The 13977-nt window shown below is 36.5% G+C and overlaps 2 protein-coding genes across 8 annotated transcripts in view; one reads left to right on the forward strand and one right to left on the reverse strand.

The window, feature by feature from the left end:
• The window catches only part of CTNNA3 (catenin alpha 3), a 1671697-nt gene that overhangs the window by 952740 nt on the left and 704980 nt on the right, over positions 1–13977 (reverse strand). The gene's annotated exons all lie outside the window — the stretch shown is intronic.
• Positions 2904–13977, forward strand: part of LRRTM3 (leucine rich repeat transmembrane neuronal 3) — a 170730-nt gene continuing 159656 nt past the window's right edge. Inside the window, exons 1-2 of the mRNA XM_025435196.3 lie at positions 2904–3457; positions 3823–5354. Of these exons, the coding sequence (XP_025290981.1) occupies positions 3454–3457; positions 3823–5354 (1536 nt within the window). The 5' untranslated portion in view covers positions 2904–3453. The remainder of the gene's footprint in view (positions 3458–3822; positions 5355–13977) is intronic.

Raw genomic sequence — 13977 nt, forward strand, 5'->3', positions numbered from 1 at the left:
GACAGGGAGAGACACAGGCTCCCTGAGGGAAGCTCGATGTGGGACTCAATCCTAGGACCCCAGGATCACAACCTGAACCGAAGGCAGACACTCAACCACTGACCCACCCAGGTGCCCAAGAATTACATTTTCAATGGGCTCATCTGTGTTCCTGTCACCAGGGAATGAAGGAAAAAGCAGCACAAAGTTGATGGGGCCTCCAGCCATTGCAGAGTAGCCATCTGTAGCTGTTAAGCAAGACAGACACCTCAAAAGATACCTTCCATGGACATGCAAGGAAAGTAAGGAGAAAAATCAGAGGTTCTTAAGTAACAGAAATATGAGAGAGAAGTTATAAATATGATTTCCTCTAGTACTTTTTAATTGATACAAGTTGTCAGGCTCCATTTGGTATGTTAGATGATAAAAGTTGTAACATGTCAAAGGGAATATTCAGAAGTATACTTACAGTTCTTATGAAATTTATGATTTAACTATGAAGAGATGTCTACATAAAAAGTGAAGATCATTTGCTGACCATCTAAGTCTTTCCACTTTCTACTTTTTTGCCTTTTTACACACATTCTTTAAGAACACTTTCTCCAAACTTGTACCCAATATCATTGACTCAGGAATTCTGCAAAGATCAATCCCAAGTGCACAAGACTAGCATTACATAATCAATTTGTCCTACATCAAATGTACTTGTGACCCCCATAAAAATGTATCTATTCAATAATTAAACATCTATTATGTGTCAAGTGCTCTTCTAGGTTTTAGAGAAACTGAAGTAGACAAAACACTGTCTTTGTCCTCATGGAACTTGCATCACAATATCATATGTTTTTATATCCTCTTTTCCTACTAGGAGAATATTTATTATTTTAATCACTTCCTTACAGTGCATTTCTTAAAGTTACTTGTCCATCAGTCTTGTTGCTAAGTGCTTCCACTTTCATCCCATGAATCAGAATCTTGAAGGATAGACAGAAATTTATTTTTAACAAGCTTTCTGTGGGATTTATATGCATTGATGACATGGATAATTTGGGAGGAACCACTGCCCTGCCCTTTTCATACCATCCTGAGGAATTGGTGATTCTCACTGATACCAGTGAGATCCCTTTGATTGTCATGACTAACAGTTACCAAACTTCTCATCCTTAGAGATAAATGTGAAAGCTCTCTGGGGTTTTCCACAGCCAATTCACCTGACAAAGACTGACAAAGCAAACTTTTTAAGGTATACTATTTATCTTTAAACAAAATGATTTTCTCTATGAGACAGATGTGACCATATTCTGCTTTAGGGAAGAAAGAATTAAATATTAATTACAAGGTATGGTTCAAAGAACCAAAAGATTCATTTTAAAGATAAGGTTGAGATGATGGAGATTTAGGAAGTTCTCTTACTAAAAGGTGAGACTGAATGAATCCTAGAAATCCACTGTGAACAAGATAAAAATGTTCATTGAAGAGGCTCTTTGTGAGTTAATGATAGTCAGTATAGTCAATATTCAATATTAAACAATATGCAATGACAGTGAATACAATAAAATTGATATTCAAATAACAGCTAACACAGGTTTATTATGTGCTACACATTATTCTAAGTACTTTGCAGATATTAAGTTGACAATTCTCAAACACTCTATGTAATTTTTTGTTGTTGTTGTTGTTACCATATCTCTTTTGTAGAAGAGAAAATGAGGCATCCAGAAGATAAGTACCTATTCAGGTTTACATAGCTGGCATAGCTGGCAAATTGCAGCCAGGATTTGATCCTAGGTGCAAAAATCCATGCTCTTAATCACTAAACTAAACTGCTTCTCATTAGTTTTTATAATATTTCTTTCAAAGACTCATACCAAAGAAGTTTATACAAACCTACAAAGCAAGATTGATTGATTGATTGATTGATTGATCTATATATATATTACAGCTTCCTTGACCCAGTATCATATTCAGGCTAATTTTCACTTGACTCATTTTCATATGAAGATAACATTGCTGTTGAGGCAAGATCATATAGTGGTTAGAGGTCCAAGCATAAGAGAGAGATGGCTTTGAATCTCAGCTCTGCCACTTACTGCATGAACTGCATCAAGCTACATTTCCAAGCTTCAGTTTCCTCATCTTCAAAATGAAGGTTATAATGGGACCTACATCATAATATTGTTTAAAGATAAAACAAGATAGCGCATTTAAAACACTTAGGAAGTGCTCAATAAATATTATTCGTGTAATAAATAGCAGTGGTATCAATAAACTGAACCAAATGATCTCTTGATTCTTCTACTTGCACTAAAAATGATTTCTCTTCCAATTAAAAACAAATGACAGCAACCCAAACAACAAACCAAGCCATAAGCCATTAAACCAATTATGTCTTTTGTAGGAAAACCAGAAAAGCTATTGGACACATTAATTTATATGTCATTAGTTATCCCCTGTATTCCAAAATGTATGTGCCTTAGCATCCTGAGACACCTTGCATAATATAATCACTGTGACTCTAAGAGGTCAAATGGGCAGGCAGTTAATGCTTCTCTGTGAAAAGCTCAATAATTCATTTTATAAATTTCAGTTCAAAGCCTACATTGAGGTTAAGAAAAATTGACATTCGGTCTGTGAACTTAATGTCAAGCTCCAGAAAAACTCTAGGCAGTACATGTTTAGCGATTAAGTGGACGCAGACAATAAAGACATTGCCAAATTGTAAAACAAGACTTGGAAATTACAGAAAATGTTGCTAGTTATTGATTACGGTGACCATTCAGTTCCCATTGAGCCACCCAAAAGAATCATTCATTTTCCAGCAGAGAGCCTGCTCATTTGCAAGATAAAAGAGAGACATTTCTGCACATGCCCATAATGTTCTTCACCACTGGGGGCAGCTTTACATAAGACTGCATTCACTGAAACCAAAGCAACAGTCCGAGCAGCTTTCAGAATGACAGTCTGCAGAAGTGAGCTGAGCGTGTGTGCGGTACGGGGCTCTCCTGCCTCCTGGGCTCCAACGCAGCTTTGTGGCTGAAGTGGGTGCTCACCCCCAGAAATGCTGGGCTATGGAATACAGATGTGGCAGCTCAGGTAGCCCCACGTTGCTTGGAGGACTACATCATGCTTTCCGATAAGAAGAAATTGTAGAAGCCAGTTTTTTTTTTTTTAACGCCCCCCCCTAAAAAACTGTAAAGATGCAAAAACGTAATATCCACGAAGATCCTATTACCTAGGAAGATTTTGATGTTTTGCTACAAATGCGGTGTTGGAATTTATTTGTTCTTGGAGTGTTCTGCGTGGCTGGCAAAGAATAATGTTCCAAAATCGGTCCATCTCCCAAGGGGTCCAATTTTTCTTCCTGGGTGTCAGCGAGCCCTGACTCACCACAGTGCAGCTGACAGGGGCTGTCATGCAAGTGGCCCCTTAAGCCAAAGCAAAAGACCTAAGGACGACCTTTGAACAATACAAAGGATGGGTATGTTTTGTCATTTTTCTTCTTTCCTTCTTAAAAAAAAAAAAAACAAAAACAAAAAAATAAAACCCAAACCCTCTAGTCTGTGTTGTAATTCTGCCTTAATTATTTTAGAGAATACCTTTCTGTGCTTAAGACTATACATTCAATTGCTTAGTGGACACGTTTCCTTGCTTAACTATTTAAAAAAAAAAAAAAAGCCCTAAAGACAATCTCTTTAAATTTCAAAGAGGTGTTATTTGATATTAAATGTTGTTATCTAGATTTTAATTTTTAAAAGAGAAAATACATGCCTATTTTTGCTTGATTGAAAAATAAATGAATTCCTTTTTGGGGGGATAACTTTTCTAAGTTGTTTTTATTTCCAGGTTTCAATGTAATTAGGCTACTGAGCGGATCAGCTGTAGCACTGATTATAGCCCCCACAGTCTTACTGACAATGCTTTCTTCTGCTGAACGAGGATGCCCTAAGGGCTGTAGGTGTGAAGGCAAAATGGTATATTGTGAATCTCAGAAATTACAGGAGATACCCTCAAGTATATCTGCTGGTTGCTTAGGTTTGTCCCTTCGCTATAACAGCCTTCAAAAACTTAAGTATAATCAATTTAAAGGGCTCAATCAGCTCACCTGGCTGTACCTTGACCATAATCATATCAGCAATATTGATGAGAATGCTTTTAATGGAATACGCAGACTCAAAGAGTTGATTCTGAGTTCCAACAGAATCTCCTATTTTCTCAACAATACCTTCAGACCTGTGACAAATTTACGGAACTTGGATCTGTCCTATAATCAGCTGCATTCTCTGGGATCTGAGCAGTTTCGGGGCTTGCGGAAGCTGCTGAGTTTACATTTACGGTCTAACTCCCTGAGAACCATCCCTGTGCGAATATTCCAAGACTGCCGCAATCTGGAACTTTTGGACCTGGGATACAACCGGATCCGAAGTTTAGCCAGGAATGTCTTTGCTGGCATGATCAGACTCAAAGAACTTCACCTGGAGCACAATCAATTTTCTAAGCTCAACCTGGCCCTTTTTCCAAGGTTGGTGAGCCTACAGAACCTTTACTTGCAGTGGAATAAAATCAGTGTCATAGGACAGACCATGTCCTGGACCTGGAGCTCATTACAAAGGCTTGATTTATCAGGCAATGAGATTGAAGCTTTTAGTGGACCTAGTGTTTTCCAGTGTGTCCCAAACCTGCAGCGCCTCAACCTGGATTCCAATAAGCTTACATTTATTGGTCAAGAGATTTTGGATTCTTGGATATCTCTCAATGACATCAGTCTTGCTGGGAATATATGGGAATGCAGCAGAAACATTTGCTCCCTGGTAAACTGGCTGAAAAGTTTTAAAGGTCTGAGGGAGAATACAATTATCTGTGCCAGTCCCAAAGAGCTGCAAGGAGTAAATGTGATGGATGCGGTGAAGAATTACAGCATCTGTGGCAAAAGTACCACGGAGAGGTTTGATCTGGCCAGGGCTCTTCCGAAGCCGACATTTAAGCCTAAGCTCCCCAGGCCGAAGCATGAGAGCAAGCCCCCTCTGCCCCCCACGGTGGGAGCCACGGAGCCTGGCCCAGAGACCGATGCTGACACCGAGCATATCTCTTTCCATAAAATCATCGCAGGGAGCGTGGCCCTTTTCCTGTCCGTGCTCGTCATCCTGCTCGTTATCTACGTGTCATGGAAGCGGTACCCTGCAAGCATGAAGCAGCTGCAGCAGCGCTCCCTCATGCGAAGGCACCGGAAAAAGAAAAGACAGTCCCTAAAGCAAATGACTCCCAGCACCCAGGAATTTTATGTAGATTATAAGCCCACCAACACGGAGACCAGCGAGATGCTGCTGAATGGGACGGGACCCTGCACCTATAACAAATCAGGCTCCAGGGAGTGTGAGGTATGAACCATTGTGCTAAAAGCGCTCTTAAAAGCTGGGAAATAAGTGGTGCTTTATTGAACTCTGGTGACTATAAAGGGAACGTGGTGCCCCCCTCCCATTCCCTCTCCCTCTCACTTTGCTGGCAAGGTCCTTCCCCGTCCGTTTTAGTACACTCATAATACTGGTCATTTTCGTCTCATACATAATCAACCCATTGAAATTTAAATGCCACAATCAAAGCAAAGCTCAAACTCTGGTTTAGGGATAATGCCTATTGTATAAGACTCTTTATTGATCGCATTAATATCTCACTTGTTTCAAGATAAAACTTCTTTCATAAGTAATCCCCCACAGCTGCTGTTATTTCTCTTCTGGTGGGACCAAATCTTCTAGTTTTAGAAGGGTTGCTGTTCATTGGCTAATTGAGGAAAAAGTGAATGAGCTCAGGTACTGGGAGCTGGAACTGATTCTAGGAGAATGCTTGATTACGGGAACACTTAAGAGACAGAGCCTTAAAACATTGTCTGGCTTAAAAAGAAAATTGCAGGAAACTATCAAAAGATGGTGCTGGGTTAAAGAAACACCATGGGCAATTTCCAGAGGTGTTTGAATTTCAGGAAAGCGAGCCCAAGGAAAAGTGTTGAAGGGTTAAAATGCTGCAAATACACAACTGAAAAATGTGAGATGGTAAAAATACAAAGTTTTAGACTTGAATACCTTGTCTCTGAAATCCATCCCTGTAAAATCGAGCTATAGAGGTTTCACACTGTCAGTTTCTCCTAGCCTGTTATTCAGCCTAAATAAATTAATTAAATAACCGAGAAGCAAATTTGAGGAGGCAGATTTCTCCACTGTTCCTCACCTTAGGGAGTTTTCAGAGATGAGGCTTGCAAATGGGAAGGCAGCTTGCTGTTTGCCTATGGTTGGGAGCTTACCGGAATTTCTTTCCAGCTCTTTCAGGGACTCTAATGTAGTGAGTGGCATCTTTAGCTCTGTCTGTTCTTCTGTCTGGGATTTGTCAGGCTGTCCTGTTGCATTCCATGATGTGCCCTGCACACGCTAGTCCCCTAATGACTGACACTTCATTCAGAGGCATATAGAGAACACATTCCAAGACATGCGTTCCACCAAAAGCTTCATTGAAAAAAGAATGATTTCAATAACACCTTAATAAATGTATAAAATAAATCTTAGAGGGAAAAAGACCAACTCCATGGCAGTCGTCTTTTGCTTTTCTATTACTGATGTTACAGTGTCCCTATGTTCATCTGTATTGTGAACTCATCCATCAGTATGATTCTGTACAGACCCTGTTGGCAATCTGCAAGCTGCATGCATGTTTTTATGTCGTAGGTGAAAGTTTATTGACTGCAGTACAAATATCATACCTTCTGTATTTCAGTAACTTTGAGCACACTTCAGTAAGATTTAGAAAAATGTCTTTGGTCTGTATTGTATCCTCTCTCATCCTCCAAAATGAACAATCCTGTTACAGGAACAAAAATCAGGAATTGAAACAGTCTGTTTCATTTAATTTGGCTTGCCAAGCCCCACATCTTTAACCACATCCCTGTTCTTTCAAAACAAAATCACTGCAGCAAAAAAGAAAAGTGAATGGCTATTTTTTTAACCAGCATTTTTATATAGTTTGGAGGCTTTTCATATGCTGAGAGGAAAAATCTAGGCAAGTCACCATGAAATATAATTGCAAGGAAGCCAGATCATAAAAAAAAATCATACTTTTATAAGCAATAAAGGAAAGGGGGTATTTAAAGTGGATTTCTCAAGGCACTTTGATTTTGATTAAATCTTTAAAAGAGATGCCAGTTCAGAAAAGCATCATAGCTACAATATATTTACCCATGAATAATTGTTGAATGTATATTTATTAATGGTAAATAGTCACAGATTCCCAATTCATTAATAACGCAGATACTTCCTTACAGTACTACGAACTGGATGACTGAGCCTACTGTGATGTTTTTCACTGAAATTGTAATTTTTCATTTTTCATAAAATGTCACTAAATATATATTCCATCTCAAAAAGAAAATTTCTCTGATCAGCCTCATTTTTATCTGTACTAAAGATGATTGTATTAATTAAATGCAGTGTTAAAGTGAAAAAGCCCATTTCTTTGACTTGACCTTCTGCCTCAATTGTCATGTACCAAATAAACTTAGGCAAGGGATATTTATACTTATATTTTTTAATTCTTGCAGTTCTCATTGTTGTGATCCTACCGGCATATATAAAATACGTTTGCTGTATTGAAAGTGTTTCTTAAATTCAAAGCTACTTCATGTGTAATATTCAATGAATGACCAACATTTTAAAGGCTGGTCATTTTTTAATGCCTAGCTTTATTTATAAATTTAATCATACAATCAAAATAAAATTCCTTAGATTATAAAAGTTATTTTAATTCAAGACATGAAATTTTTTTTAAAAAGACTCCCCCCACCAACTTTGGGAATGAAGCTTCTCTATTTCTCAGGATCTTCCAATCACAGATAGATAATTCTTATAGGTTAGACAATAACTAGTTCACCATTTTAAATTTAACAAATCCAACTGGTCAGTGTTCTCCTGTTCAAAAGTTGTTGTCTTCACCCCCACCCCACAGCACTTTCTGAACTACATACTGTAAGTCTATTTTCATTATATATTTCACACTCATTGCATATTAGAGCAATGTAATTGGTATTCCATTATCTGTTCCAAATTTACATGAAGTATCTGGCTTCTCTCAAAGGTGACAACAGTTACAAAACCAGCCTGACCTATTGAACTCTACAACACAGATGCATCGACTTAGAAAGAACTCAGTCAGTACTTTGAATGCTTTACCAGAGAGAGAAGAAATGCAGTTTAGTGACTGAACTGCATGGGTTTTTATCCCCCCATTTTTATGAGCCTCAGTGCCCAGAGTGCTATTGCAGCACAGCTTTAATAGTCCCAGTGCCATAGTTTTCTAAGCAATACTTACGCAAGATATATTCCTTTTAAATGAGTTTATATTTTCCAAGAATGTTGACATTACATTTTGTCAAAGAATTTAAACCATTTTTTACTTGATTTGGTGAGTCAACTAAGTAGACAGGCAATAAACTGTATTTCTGTGGAGCAGCAGTGACCTCCAGTGGCTGGTTATACTAACCACAGCTATTTATACGCCTCCGGTTTTTCTAGTCCCAAATCCTTATGTAAACATGATTTACAACATATATTTTTTGATCTGTGTATCAGACTTGCATTTTATTTAATTCATCTCCCTGGGAAATATAATTCTAGTGTGATTGTTTAAGTTATATTTTACATATGGACTTACTTAGTAATTAGCCCAGAGAGAGGCCATAGAACTGGCACTTAGGGCTAGAAGAAATAAGTGTTCATAGATGAAGAGCGAGTAAAAATGAACTAATAGATAAGAAAGTCTTTAAAGTATTTTTACTCATCAATTTTAGCCAGATGCTCTGCAAGTTTCATTAAATGCGTTAACATTTTCCATAGGCAGGAACCGAAATCTAATGTAATTTAGATTAGGGAAGACAAATTTCAATATTAATATTGAAAGAATCAGCATCAGTTATTTACCAGTCACTAGGAATGTCAGAGCTATCAGATGAGGGAGGCCTCCTTTTCTGCTCTAGAACCCTCCAGTGTCTTGATCATGCCAGTGACCTGTGCTTTGCCCCAGTGCTTTCCGCAACCCTCCCCCTTCTCAGCCAGCTGAACACTGGTTCTATTAGGCTCTCTGACAATGATGTTATAGTCTAAGAGGTGATGATTCATGGATAATGAAATTATGCTCTCCTTCTGGGGAAGGATAATGCAGAGTCAGATTCATAGATTTGGCAAGGGATTTTAGGATGTTGTAGGTGCATGAAATCTCCTCTCTTCCCTTGACATTTACCAAGAAGAGAATTTAAATAGTTTATTTAATGTGTGGATTAGACTAGCATCAGAAACAAACATCCAGCCATGAAGCCTAAGAGAAAATGAGTTCCAGATATGACAAATGAGAATTGAGCCATGAGAAATGAAAAACTCAGAAACTGTGTTGTTTCTTCTATTCCCTTTTCCCTGGATTCTCATTGGTATCTGGATCTGCAGTAAGCCCACGGAGTTTTTCTGTACTGGTTCTCTCTTATCTACCTACATTAAAAATCAGACACAGTTGGAAGAAACTGTGAACATGAACAATAATATCAGTAAATGTGAATTACAGTTGTAAAAGAAACAGAAGTGATGGAAGTTAAATAGTTCATATTAAATGACTCTTGAAAACTAGTTAAAAAATAATAGGTGAAAGTGAGTTTACCTAATCAAATTATAATAGCTTACAGAATTAGATCCAAATTTTGCTTAGTCTACAAAATGGTGACTTTTTGCATAGCTACGTAGAATAAAATAGAAATACTACAGAGAAAATCTACATAAACATAGTTTACTGTTCTTTTTTATTTGAGGAAAATATCACAGCCATCTATGATAAGAGTATGGGCCTTAGATTCAAGTTTTTCTACATTTACTAACTAATGATTTCAGGAAAATTTCTTAGCTTTTCTGAACTTTAAGTTCCCTATCTGTAAAATGGGCGTGTATTATTGACTTCACGTGGTTATTTGGAGAACAAAATTTGAGAAATATTTTGTTAACTCTCAAATGGCAAAAATCTATTCTTTTCAAAGAGCACTTAGTGAGATATTCAGCTGTAGTTGCTGGTGCTCTGTGTCTTGCCTGGGTCAAAAGACATCACTAACCTCTGTGTTAAAGAAGAACAAATCCATTTTACATTAATACAAATTCTGAGACTTGGCAGTGAATCTAGAACTTAATTTGTTTTTGATCTTTAGTTTCATAAAAACACAGTTTCTTCTACTCCATATTATCTGAGTCTAGTTTATCAGTAACGATCACAATGTACAATAGACATAAAATAAAGATATCAACCAGAGAATATTGAAGCAAAAGCTTATCAAACTAAATAAAAATCCTAATTATGTCCCGAATCAGGTCATTAAAAATTGAGGACATTCAATCAACATAGGTTAATTGTCTATCCCCTTTCTAGTATCAATATTTTGAGTACTTGTTGTCTTATACTTTATACATATAACATCTTCTGGCAAGATGACATCATTATTGTATAAAAGTAATTGCTCATAACATGTTATAGTGGGATTAGCATAGATTCCAGGTATCAATCACATGATATCTACTTTGTTTCTTTTTTTCCCCCAAAGAAAACTATACACAATCTTTTCCTATATAGAAATTGCTATTGACTCTATCAATTATTGTCATTGAAAATTACTGGATTTTTAAAAAAGCATAAAAATACAAAGGCTTTTTTTATGAGTAATAATCTATTCCCTTAGGCAAATTAAATACTTTTCTTTGTTAGCCTTTCATAAAGAAAAGACCAATGTAATCAGAAATCTTGACTTCTGTAGCTTGTCTTACCAAATGTGATGTATATGGGTTTCCAAGATTCTTATAATTTAAGTAGAGAAACTGTTCCTCTTTGACAACTAAGTTTCTATGAAATCTCTGAAGAACAGAGAGAAGATGATGGTTTTTCAGAAGAAAAAAGTATTTGTAAATTTTATGCTGGTTAACCTTCATAGAATTATTGGCAAGTGTTCTTGAGTTGGGTCTCCTGAATATGTGAGAAAAATTCCAGGAAAACAGACACTGAGCCACAGTGTAAAATCTAGCAGATTGCAACTATTTTGCAACTATACTTCCTAATGGCAAAACCCTATAAGCAATAATAATCCATTTTATTGAAAAGTAAAAGAGCTTCTCTTATCCTATCCAGTAATGAAAATTGATAACTTTTTGACAATTCTCAATATTTTCTTTATGTTTCAGGGTTTCCCACTCCCCACCCCAAAAAGAAATTTCCTTTATACCTTTCTCCTACCCTTAAATCATTCCCTACTTCATGCACACAGAAAAATTATTTTATATCACCAAAAAAAGCCGTCCCTTATATAAACCAACACAATGTGGTCATCTCTAAAAGTAGTCTATCTCTAATTTTAAAAAACAAACAAACAACAACTATAAAACAAAATTTAAGTCTGGCTGACCCTCTCTCTTTCCTCTACAGACTACAAATCACTTCTTTAATATCTCTGATTTTCAATGGAAAAAAGAAGAAAGATAGTTGAGTCACAGGCTAGCTAAGTATTAAAGTCTACTATTTTTCTTCTTAATTAACTCCCAGTAAACAAAATACAGGACTTTATATACAGCAGTGTCCAACTACATTTTTATCAATCAAAAACACACCAACAACCAGAATTTTGTCTTCTCAGGGATAAAATGCAAATTTGGGGGGCCTCACATATAAAATGATAAGGCAAATACTACATTTAGCAAAGGCAATTTCTGTTAAAGCTTCATCACACTAATTACATCTATCCAGGGAATAAAATACATGTTGTCACTAAAGAGCAAAGGACTTCAACTAAATATAAATCCTTATTCAGCACTCTTGGGGTTCAAACTTATTAATGAAGCGAGGGTAAAAGAAAATGTCCTTAGACAATAAGGCTATAGTACAGTAAACAATATTATCAAGTGATATTTTTGGCTTCAACTTAGTGGTCCTCACATGTAGCTAAAAACTGCTTCTTATCATTAATATTGATCTGTTATACACTCTGAAAGAAGGAATATGCTTACCCCTCCCCAACTTGAAGCAATCAACCAGAATCTCACAAGAATATTTAGAGAAAACTTGTAGAGTATATCATGTTGAGGCTGAAATAGTAGAGTGACTTTAAAAATTCTGATACACCTGTGATAAGATCACAACAGTGAAAACTCTTCAAGGAGTTTAAAAGCTAACTCATCTCTTTAGGATCAATGTTGGCTTGTACTCATTGATTTATGAGAGGGGTTTTGCACAATTTGTACAAAAATTTTAAAGTGTAAAAGGCATAACTATTTGGTTAAGGTACTGCTGTTTATCCAATGGAAGGTTAGGTAACATCACTGAATGATGGTGAAAATAGAATAATTCACGATCTGTTTAATTTTGTCTTTTCCACTAAGTTAGGAATTTTCGTAGATGCTTAGAAAGAAAATTCGTATCCATCCTATAAGGTGACAATTCATGTTCATTACAAAGTGTGTGTATTTTTGTATAATCAAGTCTTTGTGTGGCAGGAGTGGGTATGTAGGGCTTTTTGTCTGTTTATTTGTTTTTAATGTAAGAAGAGTCCTTAGAGTGACTCTGTTTTCCTAAAAGCTTCATCCATTAATCCTATACCTTGTCGTTTCTTTATAGAACTGCCCTAAAATAATTCATACCTCACCCACACAGGTTTCTTTAGCCAAATTATATATCTTCAATTCCTATTTGGAAACAATATCCAGTGATTGGAATATCCCTCTGCTCACTAAATTCTAATCTGCCTACATCATATTCTTCCAGCCTGTGGCACCCAGTTCAGCCCATCTCATGCCATTAAAAGGCAGCATGCACTTAGTCCTATGGACTTTTACAGGGAGGATTGAATAGTACAATGTAAAAATCTACATATATTTTATGGGCTTCACTTTGGTTGTTTTTATGGTCTAATACACAGAGATGTGTGGGGTCTTTATTAGTTTACACTAAAATGCAAAAGCTTTAAGCTAGCTGTAAATTAAAAAGAAAAGATCAAGGTAGATAAAAAAATAGAGTACAAAGCTCAAATTATATCTTGCTTCATCTTAAAAAATAATCATATATGATGAGCATCCTGTATTTTGCTTTCATGATATCTGATTAACTCTCCAAGTTTACCACCATAGTCTTAAACTTAAGGTTTACCTTCCTTCCACTTTCCCATTTCTAAGAAAGAGGTTTTGTTTGTTTTTTGGTTGTTTTGATTTGGTTTGGTTTTCTGCCTACATATCTTTTCCCAGTCCAAGTGGACCACTTTGCCTGCTTTTCTAGAAAGCCCATTCAAATTTTGATATGATCAGAAGTCACTGGGCAATTTATCAGTTTTATGGTTGGAGCAATCAGACAGACTTAATTTGTCACTAGAGTACAATCTAGTCAAATCTAGGGTATGTGCCTCCTTTCTTTCCAGTCTCCCATTCCCATGCCTTTTCTCCATTTAGAAGGATTATCCACACTAAAATCTCCCCATCCAATGATACCCAAGACTCTGTTCCTTACTCCTTACCAAATATCTATTCCTAGATCTAGGATCTAGACCAATATTATTGTCCCTTCTGAGGCAACTTACATTTAAATAGGGTTAAAAACCTTTAGCTAAATGTGAGAGAGTCATATATAAGATCAAGCATAACCAGGACTGTTGGGGAAAGTACTTCTGGGGACAAATGCTTTGCAAGCATCTCTGAAATCATCTGATATCAATACCTCTGTATTTTTCTGAAACATGAGGTCAGCCTTACCAAAGAAACCAAGGTAGAGCAAATAATCTAGGTTTCATTCAGTAACTGTAATTTGAGAAATATCATCAGTAAGTTGCCATTTTACATAGGCTTAGTATTTCTCCATTGACAGACAACATGCACACTAGAAAGAACTTGGGTGACAGATCCAGGAAAAGCCAGTCTGGATTCTGGTTCTGAGACTTAATAACTGCAAAATCTTGGGTCTTAG

Source organism: Canis lupus, chromosome 4 (assembly GCF_003254725.2).
Source record: "Canis lupus dingo isolate Sandy chromosome 4, ASM325472v2, whole genome shotgun sequence".
NCBI lineage: Eukaryota > Metazoa > Chordata > Mammalia > Carnivora > Canidae > Canis > Canis lupus.